The sequence below is a fragment of the Dreissena polymorpha genome, unplaced genomic scaffold (genome assembly GCF_020536995.1).
Source record: "Dreissena polymorpha isolate Duluth1 unplaced genomic scaffold, UMN_Dpol_1.0 chrUn004, whole genome shotgun sequence".
In the NCBI taxonomy this organism is placed as follows: Eukaryota; Metazoa; Mollusca; class Bivalvia; order Myida; family Dreissenidae; genus Dreissena; species Dreissena polymorpha.
Window position 1 is genome coordinate 920,669 of NW_026273318.1, and position 14,110 is coordinate 934,778.

Genomic DNA, 14,110 nt, shown 5'->3' on the forward strand with positions numbered 1-14,110 from the left:
AAAACATACTTGAACGAAGTAATCTTAATATTGTGATATTAAATAAATCAATATTTATCACAATTTTCCTTCGATTACGCTTTTCTTTAGAGTTTATGACGAAATGAACTTGTTACTGTATAAAACAGGTATATACATAGTCACTCGCCAACAAAACAACTGATTTGTTTTCATTTAAATATCACTGCATTGAATACTTACTGCCGAACTCTCGAATGTATATTCGAATCAATACAATCATGTAACAATAGAAACAGGAAATCACTAAAGTAGTCTGACATAAAATTACATGTACATGTAACATGTTTATATGTAATTATTGGCAATCGATATGTACACAAACGAGACAGCATTTTCGAAATGTTAAACAAACAAGTCTTTTAATAAACAACAAGTAAAACTTCATGCATGAACTATACATTTACCTGTAATCACCGCTTACCACCGTGGCCGCGGTGATCCACTGCGATCGCGGTGGTCCACCGTGAGATCGATATCCAGATAACGTCCGCGGTGCTCACCCACTGTCACCGCGATCTATCACGATGGAACCACCTTGAGACCACGGTGATTGTCAATGCTTACGAAAAATTGTCCACGGTGGGACTGTTTTTTAGGCAGGAATCGCGCTAGGCGTAGTGTACTATACCTAAGTATGTAAAACTATTCACTATTTCTACCAAGTGTCCTTTGTAATGAAAAAACAATTTTCGTCTATTCTGTCCGCCTTTTTAAATCAAAGCGCTGAATGCACTGAAGTTGTTCGCTATTGAATAATCTTAGACGCAACTCAGTTTTCAAAATTATGTTATAGCTTTTAATATCGCAAGTTTGAAATGAACACAACCCATTCAAATGTATAACGAGTGTGTCTTAAAGCACTGGTCGAGATGTGTTGTTTTTTTCAAATCCTTAATAAAAAAGGATAATTTTAGCTTCATTTTGGGAAAACAGAGCTTAATGCATATGCATTAATTGTCATCCCAGTACCAGTGACTCTCTTTAAACGAAGAACACCATTAAATCAGAAAGTTATAGTCCTTGATTAGCTTGTGCGCATTGCACAGGCAGGCTAATCAGTGTACACAGGCTAATCTTATCTGACATGCATTAAGCCCCGTTTTCCCTGAAAGCAGCCAATATGTACAGATTTCAATTATTAATTGGCCAATATCGTCGCACAAGCTGTTAAACACTAGACTAGCCAATGTCGTCTTACAAGATGTTATATACTCTCGATTACATACACACACTGCAGTGTACCGGTGGTGAACTATAAACAGGCAGATGCGGTGGTTATCGTTCCTAGCGTAGTTAACAGCAGTCTGACTTGCAAAACTCTCTCTACATTAGTTGTGAGCTATCGCTCACAACTAAAAATCAATGTTTTTGTTTTATTCACATGTAGGTCCCCATGAAGTATCTTATCTTTAATGTATGCTAACCAAATAATTAAGTCATATCATGAAGATCAATTATTGAGGTTAGCGTTTTAAATTTTAATGTTTAAATATTTTTATCTGACATGTCCTGTTAAATAATGTGCTGTACGAATGTTAGTAAGTTTATGGATACAACGGACAAGTGGCCTTTACAGTCAAATATATATCTCGACTTTACTCGCTGCGAACTCTCTTAGCGTGATGAAATAATTACTGCCCCACTAATTAATAAAATTTGCGGGGAGTAAATCGAGTTATAAAGCGAATTTTAATACGAAATAAACGCAACTCACCGATTTACTGATTTGGCTGAAAAGTGAGCGTCATTTACAAATTAAACAAAAGTAATAAAGTGAATAACACGCCGAAAAATAACTGTTTCGTCATGAACGTAGCCATCTTGGCTGTCACGTGATTACCCCCTCTGATAAGGTTTATACAGTTTCAGGTATGGGTTCGATGTGTCATCATGGATTACAGAAATACTGCCTGCACATTGTTATAGGTTGTTTTCAACGTTTCCAATATTTATACTTTGATATTTTTATTTTCCCTTATCTGTATTTCAGGACAAATATAACACAACAGAGGATCGCCTTGTCGGCAACCGCTTTGAATGTCCAAGAATTCAGAAAAATCTCCTTTTTGAATTGTATTGGACTAGCATTCATGTGAACAATATAAAAACCAAGTTTAGACCATTTAAAAAACACAATAAGTGTTTTGTTCTTAAGTTCACGAAAGAGAAACAAAATCGCTATCAATGTCTATAAGAAGGAAGAGGCCATCAATATAGTTTTCTTCATTGTTTTTGCATAATAACATTTATTACCTTGTATTTTCTCCCATATATCTGCATATTATCATATTTATAAAAGTAAAAAATTGAAATGTTTTGATCGGTCGCCCTGCAGATGAGTGATATAAGCTATAAACTATTAATATATGTCGTTCGTCATATTGAAATAAATTGCAAATATTCCATAGGTAACACAAGAATAATGGTTTCCAATACAGACATAAAAAACTTATACACAGCCATTCAAAATATAATTATATTTTAAAACGGAGTTATGTTATGTACATTTTATTGTGATTTGTCTACACGGGTCGAAGTTTTAAAAGATTTATTTGCCGCTAACAATTACTTTAATTGTTTAAGCTTTAATTTGAATTTATCCAACGATCTCGTTTGCGATGTCATTATTTCTTTATCACGAATTGCAATCGCCTTTACTTTCTCGTGACGAATTGTCTGTCATCACAATAATCTTTATTTGTTCTCTCATCAATCACAGTGAACTCGATTTGCTCAAGAATGGATGTAAAGTTGTACATTGTAAACGAATTAAAGAATAATATATATTTGTTTTGTTTAATATTGTTTTGTACTAGTACATTCAAAACATGATCATGGATATAAAATGGAGTTAAAACCCATCAACAACCATATATGCATTATTATGTTTATACAATGTACACAAAAGAAACAACCGAAAAGGCATTTTTTATATCACAAAATGTTAAAAGGACCGTCAAAATGCATTATTATGGTGATAAACTGTAAAATTTGACAACTAAAAATCAATGTATTTGTTCATAAAATGCTAACAGTAACAACTTAAAATGCGGTTCCTTTCTTATTCTTAAAACGCGATGAAACACTCATAGCAAACGTGACGCATTCATTGTTTTTTATATATGTTTGTATTAAATCTACATGTAATAAATTATTATAATATATTATCAACAACGCATTATCAATAAAATACAATTCAAATATACAATACTTTTTTTCCATGATCTCTTGATGCTATCGTGTTTTGTGTACTTTTTATTATATTTTTTTCCTTGTAATAATTGAATTAGTTTTAAAAATATATACGGAATATTACGCTAGTCAATTGTTCCAAGAGTTTGTATCACTCGAGTGGCTTGTGTGATGACGTATCACACGAGAGGCGGAGCCTCGAGTGTGATGCGAAATAGCACAAGCCACGAGAGTGATACAAACTCTTGGAACAATTGACTAGCGTAATATTCCTTTTATTATATACAACAACTAACGAAAACAGTTAACAAATGCATTTTTACTTTAACAAAACTGACAAAACAATGACTAAAACGGTACGCCATAGTTTATTTAAGACGCGTATGAATACAGTTTATGTAAATTAACGTGTAAACATTCGAACCGGGAAAACACAGGTTTCCGACACGCTTACCTTAATGCCATCGTTAATCCAATTTTTATAACAATTAAGTTGACAACTTTAATCCGATGTTTATAACAAAAACGTTTAAACGATATGCACTTCCACTTCTATCTTCCATGTCTTTATAGAAACTAAGTTTAAACCACACTATTTTATTTTATTATATACATGTTTTTAACAAAATACAGGTTGTATCAATCGTTGAAATAAAAAATCCCGTATTACGCTACTCGCTTTTTTCAATTCCGTATTACCATACTAGCCGGACACTTCGACCCATTTAATGACGTCACATTACACGCACCGAAAATAGAAATATTTTATATTAAGAAATATATTCCGTAGTACATCGTTGACGTCATTTCTGTGACAAAACACAATAGTTTAATCTAAACTCTGTAAGGACATGTCGGACCTGGTGTTTTTTAGCAGTAAACTATGTGTTAAAGACGTATTTTCGAGTGTGTGTTTATCATGCATAAATGTATATTTCGATAGGACTACATACGGAATATTACGCTAGAGTCAATTGTTCCAAGAGTTTGTATCACTCGAGTGGCTTGCGTGATGACGTATATGCGAAATAGCACAAGCCATGAGAGTGATACAAACACTTGGAACAATTGACTAGCGTAATATTCCTTTTATTATATACAACAACTAACGAAAACAGTTGACAAATGTTTTTTTTTTTACTCAAACAAAACTGAAAAAAACAATGACTAAAACGGTACGCCATAGTTGAAGACGCGTATGAATACAGTTTATGTAAATTAACGTGTAAACATTCGAACCGGGAAAACAGGTTTCCGACACGCTTCCCTTAATGCCATCGTTTATCCAATTTTTATAACAATTAAGTTGACAAGTTTAATCCGATGTTTATAACAAAAACGTTTAAACGATATGCACTTCCACTTCTATTCCATGTCTTTATCGAAACTTAGTTTGAACCACACTATTGTATTCCTATCGAAATATACATTTATGCATGATAAACACACACTCCAAAATACGTTTTTAACACATAGTTAACTGTTAAAAAACACCACGTCCGACATTTATTTAAATTTATTTATCGTTTACAGTGCGTGTTTATACAAGTTTAAATATATATTCTAGTATATGCGTTATAAATTAATTAATTACATGTCCTGAATGAGCGGCGTTAAGTTGTAATACAACAAAGAAAAATGATAAGAAGGTGAACATTTGCTGTATTGCGCTCATTTAGTTTCAGTTTTAGTATTTGCATGTTGTTTTTTAACCGGATACACGAAGTACGTCATCAATTACCTAAGCTTGCCGAGTACATAATTAAAGTATTCAACAACCGTGAAAAATTTTATGCTTTATAAGTCTGCTTTGTATGACATGTTTATAGGGACATTGTTAAAATTATGCAATGAACTTATTAAGACGCGAATGTGGGATTTGTAGCGTCGATAAGATTTGTTCTTTGTTAGTTTAAACCTATTTATTTCAGCTCGATTGCATATAAAGCCTAAGGCTTATTTGAAACGCTATCGAGTCCGTTTCCTGGGATAAGAACAAGTACTTGATGTCTTTGGGGGAAATCTAAAGAACGCTTCAACAGTAGGGATCGAACCCGTGACCTCCCGATCGCTATTCGGACACCATATCCACTACACCACTGCGACCTTAAATAAATATGGAATGCGAAAAAAAAAACTGTCGGACTAATTAACAAAAACAACAACATTTTCTTGCCAAGTTAACAAAGATTTACGCCCTCGAAGGTTTGGTTAATTAAATGAGCGTAACCAAATATTATCTTATCGCGTTATTTCCTTGAGTTCATGCCCCGTTAATAAAGTAAGCAAATTCAGTCAAACAAACCAATTGAAGTTGAAGATTCATATGAGACATAAGCCCCATGTACGCCACACTGAACAACGTTAAAGCGACTCGATCAGCTATAGTTGACATAAGCCCCATATACGCCACACTGTACAACGTTAAAGCGACTCGATCAGCTATAGTTGACATTAGCCCCATGTACGCCACACTGTACAACGTTAAAGCGACTCGATCAGCTAAAGTTGATTAATCACTAATCAGGCAGTTTAAGAAACATTTATCGTGTTGTTATTGTTATGTATTACTTAGACCTTTGTCAGGCCGCGCACACAGAGCTCATTTGCGACCTCAGAAAACCGACCTCATTTTCTAAATGTATTTATAAACGAGCCAAAAATACCTCTGAGGTGGCGCTATGGAACTGATGATTTTAAAACGAGAGAGAAAACGATGGAGAAATCTAGAGGGTCTTTAATGTGTAGATGGTGTTTTAATTATTTTCTCGCCTTAATTTAAATAAATGGGCTCCTGGTCCCACTTACTTGGCATTGGCTTGGTATATTAGATTGACAAGCAGCCAATGTGTCGTTCATGCAGCTACTTGTATATTTAGAAAGAAATCGTCTGATGCCATAAGCGATTTTCGAATCGCAACTTAATTTGTGTCTAAGACAATAGTGTACATTCGTATCATATTCATGTTAGGCACTGTATATTAACTTTAAAATGTTTTGATTATCTGTATGAAAACACTTACTTATAAACATTACTCGGTGGCTTCAGACTGAGTCTCCTGTTCATGCTGCGAACTCTGTCCGTTCCGCTGACAATATCCGGGCTACTAGCTACCGAAAGCACCGACCCCTGCGATGACTTCCGGTCAAGGTCTGTCGCGTCATAAGATAGTACAAAGGGTGCCACGGAATCCTTCCGACGCTTGTTTTGCACGCGGTCTATGAAGGAGCTCCTCCTGGAACTAAACTCACTCTCCGTTCCACTGAGCGCCAGCGCGTCCATGCTGAAAGGAAGGCTTCTGAAGTTTTTGGATTGTACAATATATGATAAACTATGGGCTTTCATATACGAATGTGTATAATATCGACTGTCTGTTTTGTTTTGGTGTTACAATTTATAATTTCGGAAACCTGATACCTGAGTATATTTCTTTAAAAAAGATGCGATGTTCATAAAACTTCTTCAATATCGTTCTGGAGGGTGGGAAGGGCGACAAGGCGACAATACGTCAGAACGACAAATATACGTGCCAGCAAGAAAATGTGTCATGTGTCGTTCTTTTGTGCTTGCAAGATAATGACTTTCAAACTCTTACTTTTATGTTGGCGAGTTTTAAGCGATCAGAACAACAATAATATCTGCCAGAAAGAGTATATTGTCGTTATCACGTGTTGGCGATTTTTAAACCCGCCAACACGAAGACAAAACATGAGTTAAAATATACCAGCAAAATCGAGAATTATGGCATTTGTAGTTCTCTCGTGTTTGTGACCTTTAAACCGCCCAAAGTAAGTAATTTCTATGATTTTGTTTGTTCTGCGACTTATAATGACGGTAAATATAGCTGAAAAATACTTGGCGTTATGAAGTAAACAGTTTCCTGCAGTAATTTCAGTACGTGTTGCATATTAATGATTTTTAATGTTAATTTCTTACAAACAGATGTCAAATTATAAACAAATGGCATCTCAAAAATCTTAATATTTCATGTGCACATCCATTTTGCAGACGATTTTACTTAAACAAATAAAACAGCCAAATGAGGTAAATTACTGAATCACAAAGAAGGTAATCGGCCATTTACTTGTTATTTAAAAGTTATTATTTTTTTCATTGAGTGAAAGAATCGTACGTGCTTCAGTGTTTGACAGTGAAGATAATTTTATACTTCACTGGTAAGCATAGATGAATCTGAATCATGCAAATAAATCTCAGGATATCGCCATAATAACGCCACAATAACATACTAGTATATAACATAATTTAACAAATAATTAAATAAATTATATATAGTTAAATAGTTATATCCATACATGCAATATCTTAATCAAGTAAACTCACGTTTGATATGAGTGTTTTAAGTTGTCCATGGAACCAAAGTTCGTCCGAATTAGCTAAACAAAATAGTATGCTTATGCAGATGTTTCAATTTCCATTTCATACGTTTTCACTTTTTATACAATATGTATGTGAACATAACTTACTTCAGCTTTTAAATGTCAACTATTACGGTCTGTAGAGGGAAACGAACCAGATGACTTGTCCTTCTGACGTCCGAACGTACAATCTTCTCACAAATCTTGAGGTAGTTTCTACGGCTGCTGTTTAAAACTACAACTATCGTTGCGTCGAGCGCTTGTGTCGCGTTTACCTTTACCAAAACTTGTTAATACCGTTCGTCAAATAGTTAACATATTGCATCCATTGACAGCTTATTTGCGCGCATTTTGCAAGTTTTAGATCCTAACTCCCAATGCAATTTTCGTTTCCAAGGCAAATGCGTGTCTCTTTACATATTAGTATCGTCAATTGTATCGATAACGTGAAAACTATGATTGCTGATATTAAAAAAGCTTCCTTATTTAAAGCAGTAGAACCTTTTCTAGCTGTGTTTAAACATGAAACAAACACTCTTGAAAAGATTGCAAATACGTAAGATAACAGTGAAAATACTTTTGACTTTTGTTTTGACTAAGTATCTTTGCTGGGGATGTGTTTATCTGAAAATAATGCTCAAGGGTCTGTCGTGTTTGTCTGAAGACAAAGAACACAAAGTACTTACTCATTATCTAATAATGCAATAAAGACCTTATTCTGAACACAGCAAAGGCATATATTTCATTTACACTGCAACAATATGCGTCCTGTTATAATCACGATTTTTAAACTATCAATTGCTGTTTAGGCCTAACAATATCATTTCTTCCACGAACATTGCCAAAACCTAGGTTAGGTAGGTCGGGTAATGATGACCAATTTTTTGTTAACAAACGATATGCAGAACTCTTTCTTTTCTCTACTTTATATCCTTATTTATTGACATATTGTGTTAATATAAAGATGATTTAGAGAAATGATCGAATGTTGCAATAATTATCACAAAATCAATTGATAATGTGGTGATTATGCTCGACTTTATCAAAAAAAGATTCGAACACTATCTGAAATACCAAAAAAAATTAACGGTCGGCATAAACAATTAGGAATTGGGCGGTTTAAGCAAACTGTTTTACGACCATATATTACAACATGCAAGTAACATCGTATAAATGATTGGCTACGAATCATTGAAAAGCTTTTACATCGAAGATCTTGTGATATATATACATGAATTGATAGAATTTAAGATTGATTATTTATATCCCCTGAAAATGAGTATATTTCGACTACGAACCACACCAATGATAAAACTTCGCTTTAAAATCAAAATTAATGAAAACTGAATCATGAACTTAATGCTTCCACGGAAGCGCTACTTCCGGTATGCGGGGTTGCTGATAATCCGTGATAGCAAATGATTACGGTGCAAAAACAAACACATTTTGTCGTTGAGTTCAAGATAAAACCGGAAGAATTGCGACCCAGTGTTTTGAAATCTGTTTTGAATTTAATACAATAACTGCTGTCTTAATTTAAAAGCTGACCAGTTTTGCGACTTAAAGTAAAGTCGATCTCTCTCCTTCGCCAATCCAACCTCCGCGCAGACGTATGACTACTTCCGAGGGTAATTCTAGCGTTTTAAACCCCAAATGGAATGTACGACTGCATGGGCTTATACGTCGATCCCAAGTTTAATGTCTGATGTTTGGATTTGAATAAAATTAAACATTGCTGTTGCGATTTTACTATGTTTTCATATTTAATTACTTTTGGTATAACGCTTATTTTATTGTAAATTCATTTCAATTTTGTTGGTTTGTCTTGAGAACACTTTTAATTAAAACTGTTATTTTTATCGCATTTCCATTAACCAAACTTCGACTATCAGCACACCGCTTTAGGCTGTATACCAATTGGTTTAATGTAAACTCTTAATTCTTAACTGCAATACGCAAAATGTTATTTTTTACGAAACTTTTTTTTTAATCATTAGCTCCGACTAAATGATTTTGTTTCCATGTATAATTTATTTTACATAATACCATTAAAGGAGCCTTTTCACCTTTTGGCTTTTTGACATTATTAAGAAAAGATGTTTCAGATTCGCAAATGTTCATTCTTGTTATGATATTTGTGAGGAAACAGTAATACTGAACATTTACCATGCTCTAAAATATCATTATATGCATCGATATCTTTTGACGATTTAAAAACCTGAAAATTAGCGTTGAAACGCGGAACGATTGAATGATTTGGAGTGTTCTGTTATTGTCGTTTAATCAAATATTGATAAAAGTTTGACGTGGCAGTTCAAACATAATAACGGTGAACCAAACAAAACCATAATGTTAATTGTTTTGTTTATATCGCAGTATGCAAGCTCAACTTTTCCACGGCAGAGTCCTTTTAATAATAATCTAATGCCTTTATTTATCTCTGTTTTAAGTGTTGTTTTTTCAATGTCGTTTGTTTTGCTAATCTTTTAATCACATCCTGGTAACTCTAAATTGATTACAAAACACAGATTGTACGGCGTATTGTATCAGTTTTCAATATAAAACTTGTCGTTATCGATCGCATTTCGTTCGATGGACAACCATGTACATACTGCATGACTGCTATCCATTCTGCCACCCATTTATCTAGGTGCTAATCAAGCGTTAATAATATATCAGGGAATTAAGATTACCCTCATTAGCCGACATGGCAAAATCTTGCTTATACATATCATGGTGTTGTTAATGTTATTTACCGTAGTTAGCATCGGCCAATATGAAATATCGGTACTTTGGGCCGAAGTACTGCGTAATATTGCATGGACTGTGAAAGACAGTCCGTTGAAACGCAAACAAAACAGGTTAAAAACCCGCTGGAAGCAAGAATCTATAAATAATTTATAAATCTTTGAGGGAAGGTAATGGTAGCAACTCTTCAGTATCGCTTATCTGCTCAGTTGCATTATGTTTAAAGGGGCCTTTTTACAGATTTTGGCATATTTTGAAGTTTGTCATTAAATGCTTTATATTGATAAATGTAAACATCGGATCTTAAAAGCTCCAGTAAAAAATCAAGAATGAAATTTTAAAAAAGTAGCCGGTACCAGGGCTCGAACCAGTGACCCCCGAAGTCTTGGAGTTAGTCTGAAGTAAAAACGCATTAGCCCTCTCGGCTATTCCGCCGGACATATACTGTTGTGTGTGTATCAGAGTTTATTTTCAGGTCCTACCGGCCTCTTCACGAAGTCTTTATGGTCCGACCTGCCCCTGTGACATTTCAGGGGAAAAAGATTAATTTTGAGCCAAAGTAGGTCAAATTTACCCCGGCTTCCCGGGTATTCGCCAAAGATATAATTTAGATCCAAATATACCAGTACACGGTGGCCAATGAGACCTTAATGTACACTGGTAGTTGACAATTCAAAGACAAATTCTTGTCTGTACGCAGCTCCACCAAAGGAGTGCAAGCAAGCAGCTCTGCCTTTATGGCCCCTCTCGCTGTCACCGGCCGTCGTCTTCATCCCCGAGACAGTTTCCCCAGTGCGTTGAGCGTACTGAGTACCGCCGTCCCGGGGTCCCTATATAAGGCCACCCCCTCGATGTTCTAGTAGCTACTCTAAAGCGCAAAAGTAGCCCCAGGTCCGCTCCGTCTTTCTTCCACACTGGTGATCTTGCTGTCCCACTATCCCCGTCCCTCTACAGACGGGACCTCTGGCAGGTCCGGGTCAGCGAGCTCTCGACGATAAACAGCGGGTGACAAGTCCGCTGCATCTTGGAGAAGACAGCAATCCCAGCAGTGTGGAAGACGTCCGGCTCGAGGGTGACGGACTCAGCTGGATTAGCAGAGCCACCCGCAGAAGTTCCCCTCAGGTGAGAAAATCTTCTGCGGGCGACTCTCGCCTCGGTCGCGACGCGCACGCTCCAGCTGCTGACCGAGGACATACACAGGTTAAGTATTTTATACCTTATATAAGCAATCTTCGTAGTTTCGTAAATTTAAACGACAACAACAGAACTCTCCAAATTATTCAATCGTTTCGCGTTGCAACGCTTTATAATTTTTAGGTATTCAAATCGTCGAAAGATACATATAATGACTATATTGGACTATGGTAAATGTTCAGTAATACTGTTTCCTCACAAATATCATAACTAAAACGAAACTTTGCGTATCTGAAACAACTTTATTCAATTTTGTCAATTTACCAAACCGTGAAAAGATCCCTTTAAAAAGCAAAAAACAAAATGTAAACATGTTTATTTCTAAAAATATGTGAACAAATTCCTACTTTCACTACGTTGTTAAAGATTAAGAAAATGCACACAGATCTATATCAATTTACACTGTATTTGTAGGGTATTTGAAAGTAAACAACTCAAATCACAAATTATTAATTTAAAAGTAAGGTTCGTACAATGGTATCAAAGACGCTAACAATCGACGTGGACAAGTGACCCATGTGAGTTTTACATGGGCACAAATTCTGTGCTCAAACGGAACCCAGATGGGGGTAATTTGGGTTCCATCTGCCCCCCACCCCCATGTGCATGTATTATTAAACCCAGATAGGTCCCATTAAGTAGCCATTGTGCATCGTACTGTGGACTATTTTGTATAGTTCTGTTGTAAGGAAACCTGTGTTCCACCTTTTCTGACTCGCAGTCGTCACAGACGTCTCTTCCGTCGTGGTCTGTCTGTCTGTCTGTCTGTCTGTCTGTCTGTCTGTCTGTCTGTCTGTCTGTCTGTCTGTCTGTCTGTCTGTCTGTCTGTCTGTCTGTCTGTCTGTCTGTCTGTCTGTCTGTCTGTCTGTCTGTCTGTCTGTCTGTCTGTCTGTCTGTCTGTCTATACTAGCTGTCTAACTCCCCTTGCGGGTATTATTGACAGGTGCGCAGTCAGTGCAAGATAAAAGCGTTAAAAGTGAATTAGTGAGAAAGATAAAAGTATGTTCGATTAATCATGCATGGTGAAGTGATTTAAAGTTAAAGCTGATAAAAACATGTCTCTCGGAGTTCAAGGGGCAGAAGGGGAAAGCAGGGACCGCTTAAACCCTTCAAGATCAGGATGCAATACTGTAGTGGCAGGGAGGTTGTTCCACATCACAATAGCACTTGGGAAAAATGAAAACTTATAATAATTTGCAGTGGTATGGATCTGTCTGAAAGAGAGGGTTGCATGTGACGAGTGAATCTGGTGGGTCGCTTGATACATGATGGTAGTGACACGGCTACTAAACCTTGAACAATTTTGAAAAAGATTATTAATTTAGTGTCATTTCGTCTGTCTTGTAGGGTCTGCCAACCAAGTTCCTGTTGCATGGAGGTGACACTGTCGTATGGAGAATAATTATGCTTGACCCAGCGGACTGCTCGACGCTGTATTTTTCAATTTTTTGTATATTTTGTAAAGTGTGAGGACTCCATACGGAAGAAGCATATTCAACCTGTGGTCTAACTATTGTCTTGTATGCCAGCTGGCGAATGTTGGAATTTCTTGTCTGTATGTTCCTGCTTAGAAAACCAAGAGATTTATTAGCGTTATTTGTAATTCTATTTATATGGGTGTTCTAGGAAAGGTCTTTTGAGACGTCCACTCCTAAGTATTTTGCATTGTCAACAGTTTCTAGTATTTGTCCATGGAGTCTGTATTTAAAAGAGAATTTTGATTTATTTCTGGTTACGTTTGAAACTTGGCATTTACTTGGGTTGAACTCCATGTCCCAAAGATGTTCCCATTTCATAAGTTTATCTAGATCTTCTTGTAGAGTATGGCAGTCATGCATATTGTTGATTGTTAGATAAACGGCGGTGTCATCTGCAAATAAGCGAACTTGAGAAGTAATAGATTTAGGTAAGTCATTTATATAAAGAAGAAAAAGTAACGGACCAAGCACAGACCCTTGTGGTACCCCAGATGTCACTGGTACCTCGGATGATAATTCTCCATCTAGAGCAGCACGTTGAGTACGACCTATAAGGAATGATTTGATCAATGAGAGAGTATCTTTATCCACACCATGTTCCTGTAATTTGAAAAGCAGTTTAAGATGGTTCACTTTGTCGAAGGCTTTACTGATATCAAGCAATATTAGATCAGTTTGTTGTCCAGATGACATATTTCGTGCCAGGTCATCAATGAGTTGTAGAAGTTGTGTTTCGCAGGAACGCTTTTCTCTGAAGCCATGCTGTAAGTCATAAAGTATGTTATATTTATTGAAGTGAGCTGAAAGATTTGAGGAAACTATATGTTCTAAGGATTTACGTAAAATACAGGTAAGAGAGATAGGTCTGTAATTTGCTGGGTCTTCTTTGTTTCCTTTCTTGTACAGTGGTATTACATTTGCAGATGTCCATACATTTGGTAGAATTCCGGAGTCCAATGATTTCTGAAAAAGAAGTGTTATTATGGGAGAAATTTGTGTACTTAATTCTTTAAGAACAAGAGGTTTGATGTTGTCTGGACCTGCTGCCTTGTCTGGTTTAAGATTGGATAGCAACTTCTGCACCCCATTGACACTGACTG

General features: G+C 35.9%; 1 protein-coding gene across 4 annotated transcripts in view; it reads right to left on the reverse strand.

The window, feature by feature from the left end:
* LOC127863298 (uncharacterized) overlaps positions 1-8,126 on the reverse strand; it is a 44,926-nt gene extending 36,800 nt beyond the window's left edge. Inside the window, exons 1-2 of one of the 4 annotated variants that reach the window (XR_008041017.1) lie at positions 7,699-8,126; positions 6,237-6,497 (exon numbers count right to left, since the gene is read on the reverse strand). Coding sequence is in view for 2 of the 4 variants with exons in the window: in XM_052402717.1 (XP_052258677.1) it covers positions 6,237-6,496 (260 nt within the window). In the remaining 2 variants the exon portion in view is untranslated. Of the gene's footprint in view, positions 1-1,735; positions 1,823-6,236; positions 6,498-7,698 lie in introns of those variants that run through there. The other 3 variants (XM_052402717.1, XM_052402718.1, XM_052402719.1) reach the window with 3 other exon arrangements.
* Positions 8,127-14,110: the final 5,984 nt, after the last annotated feature.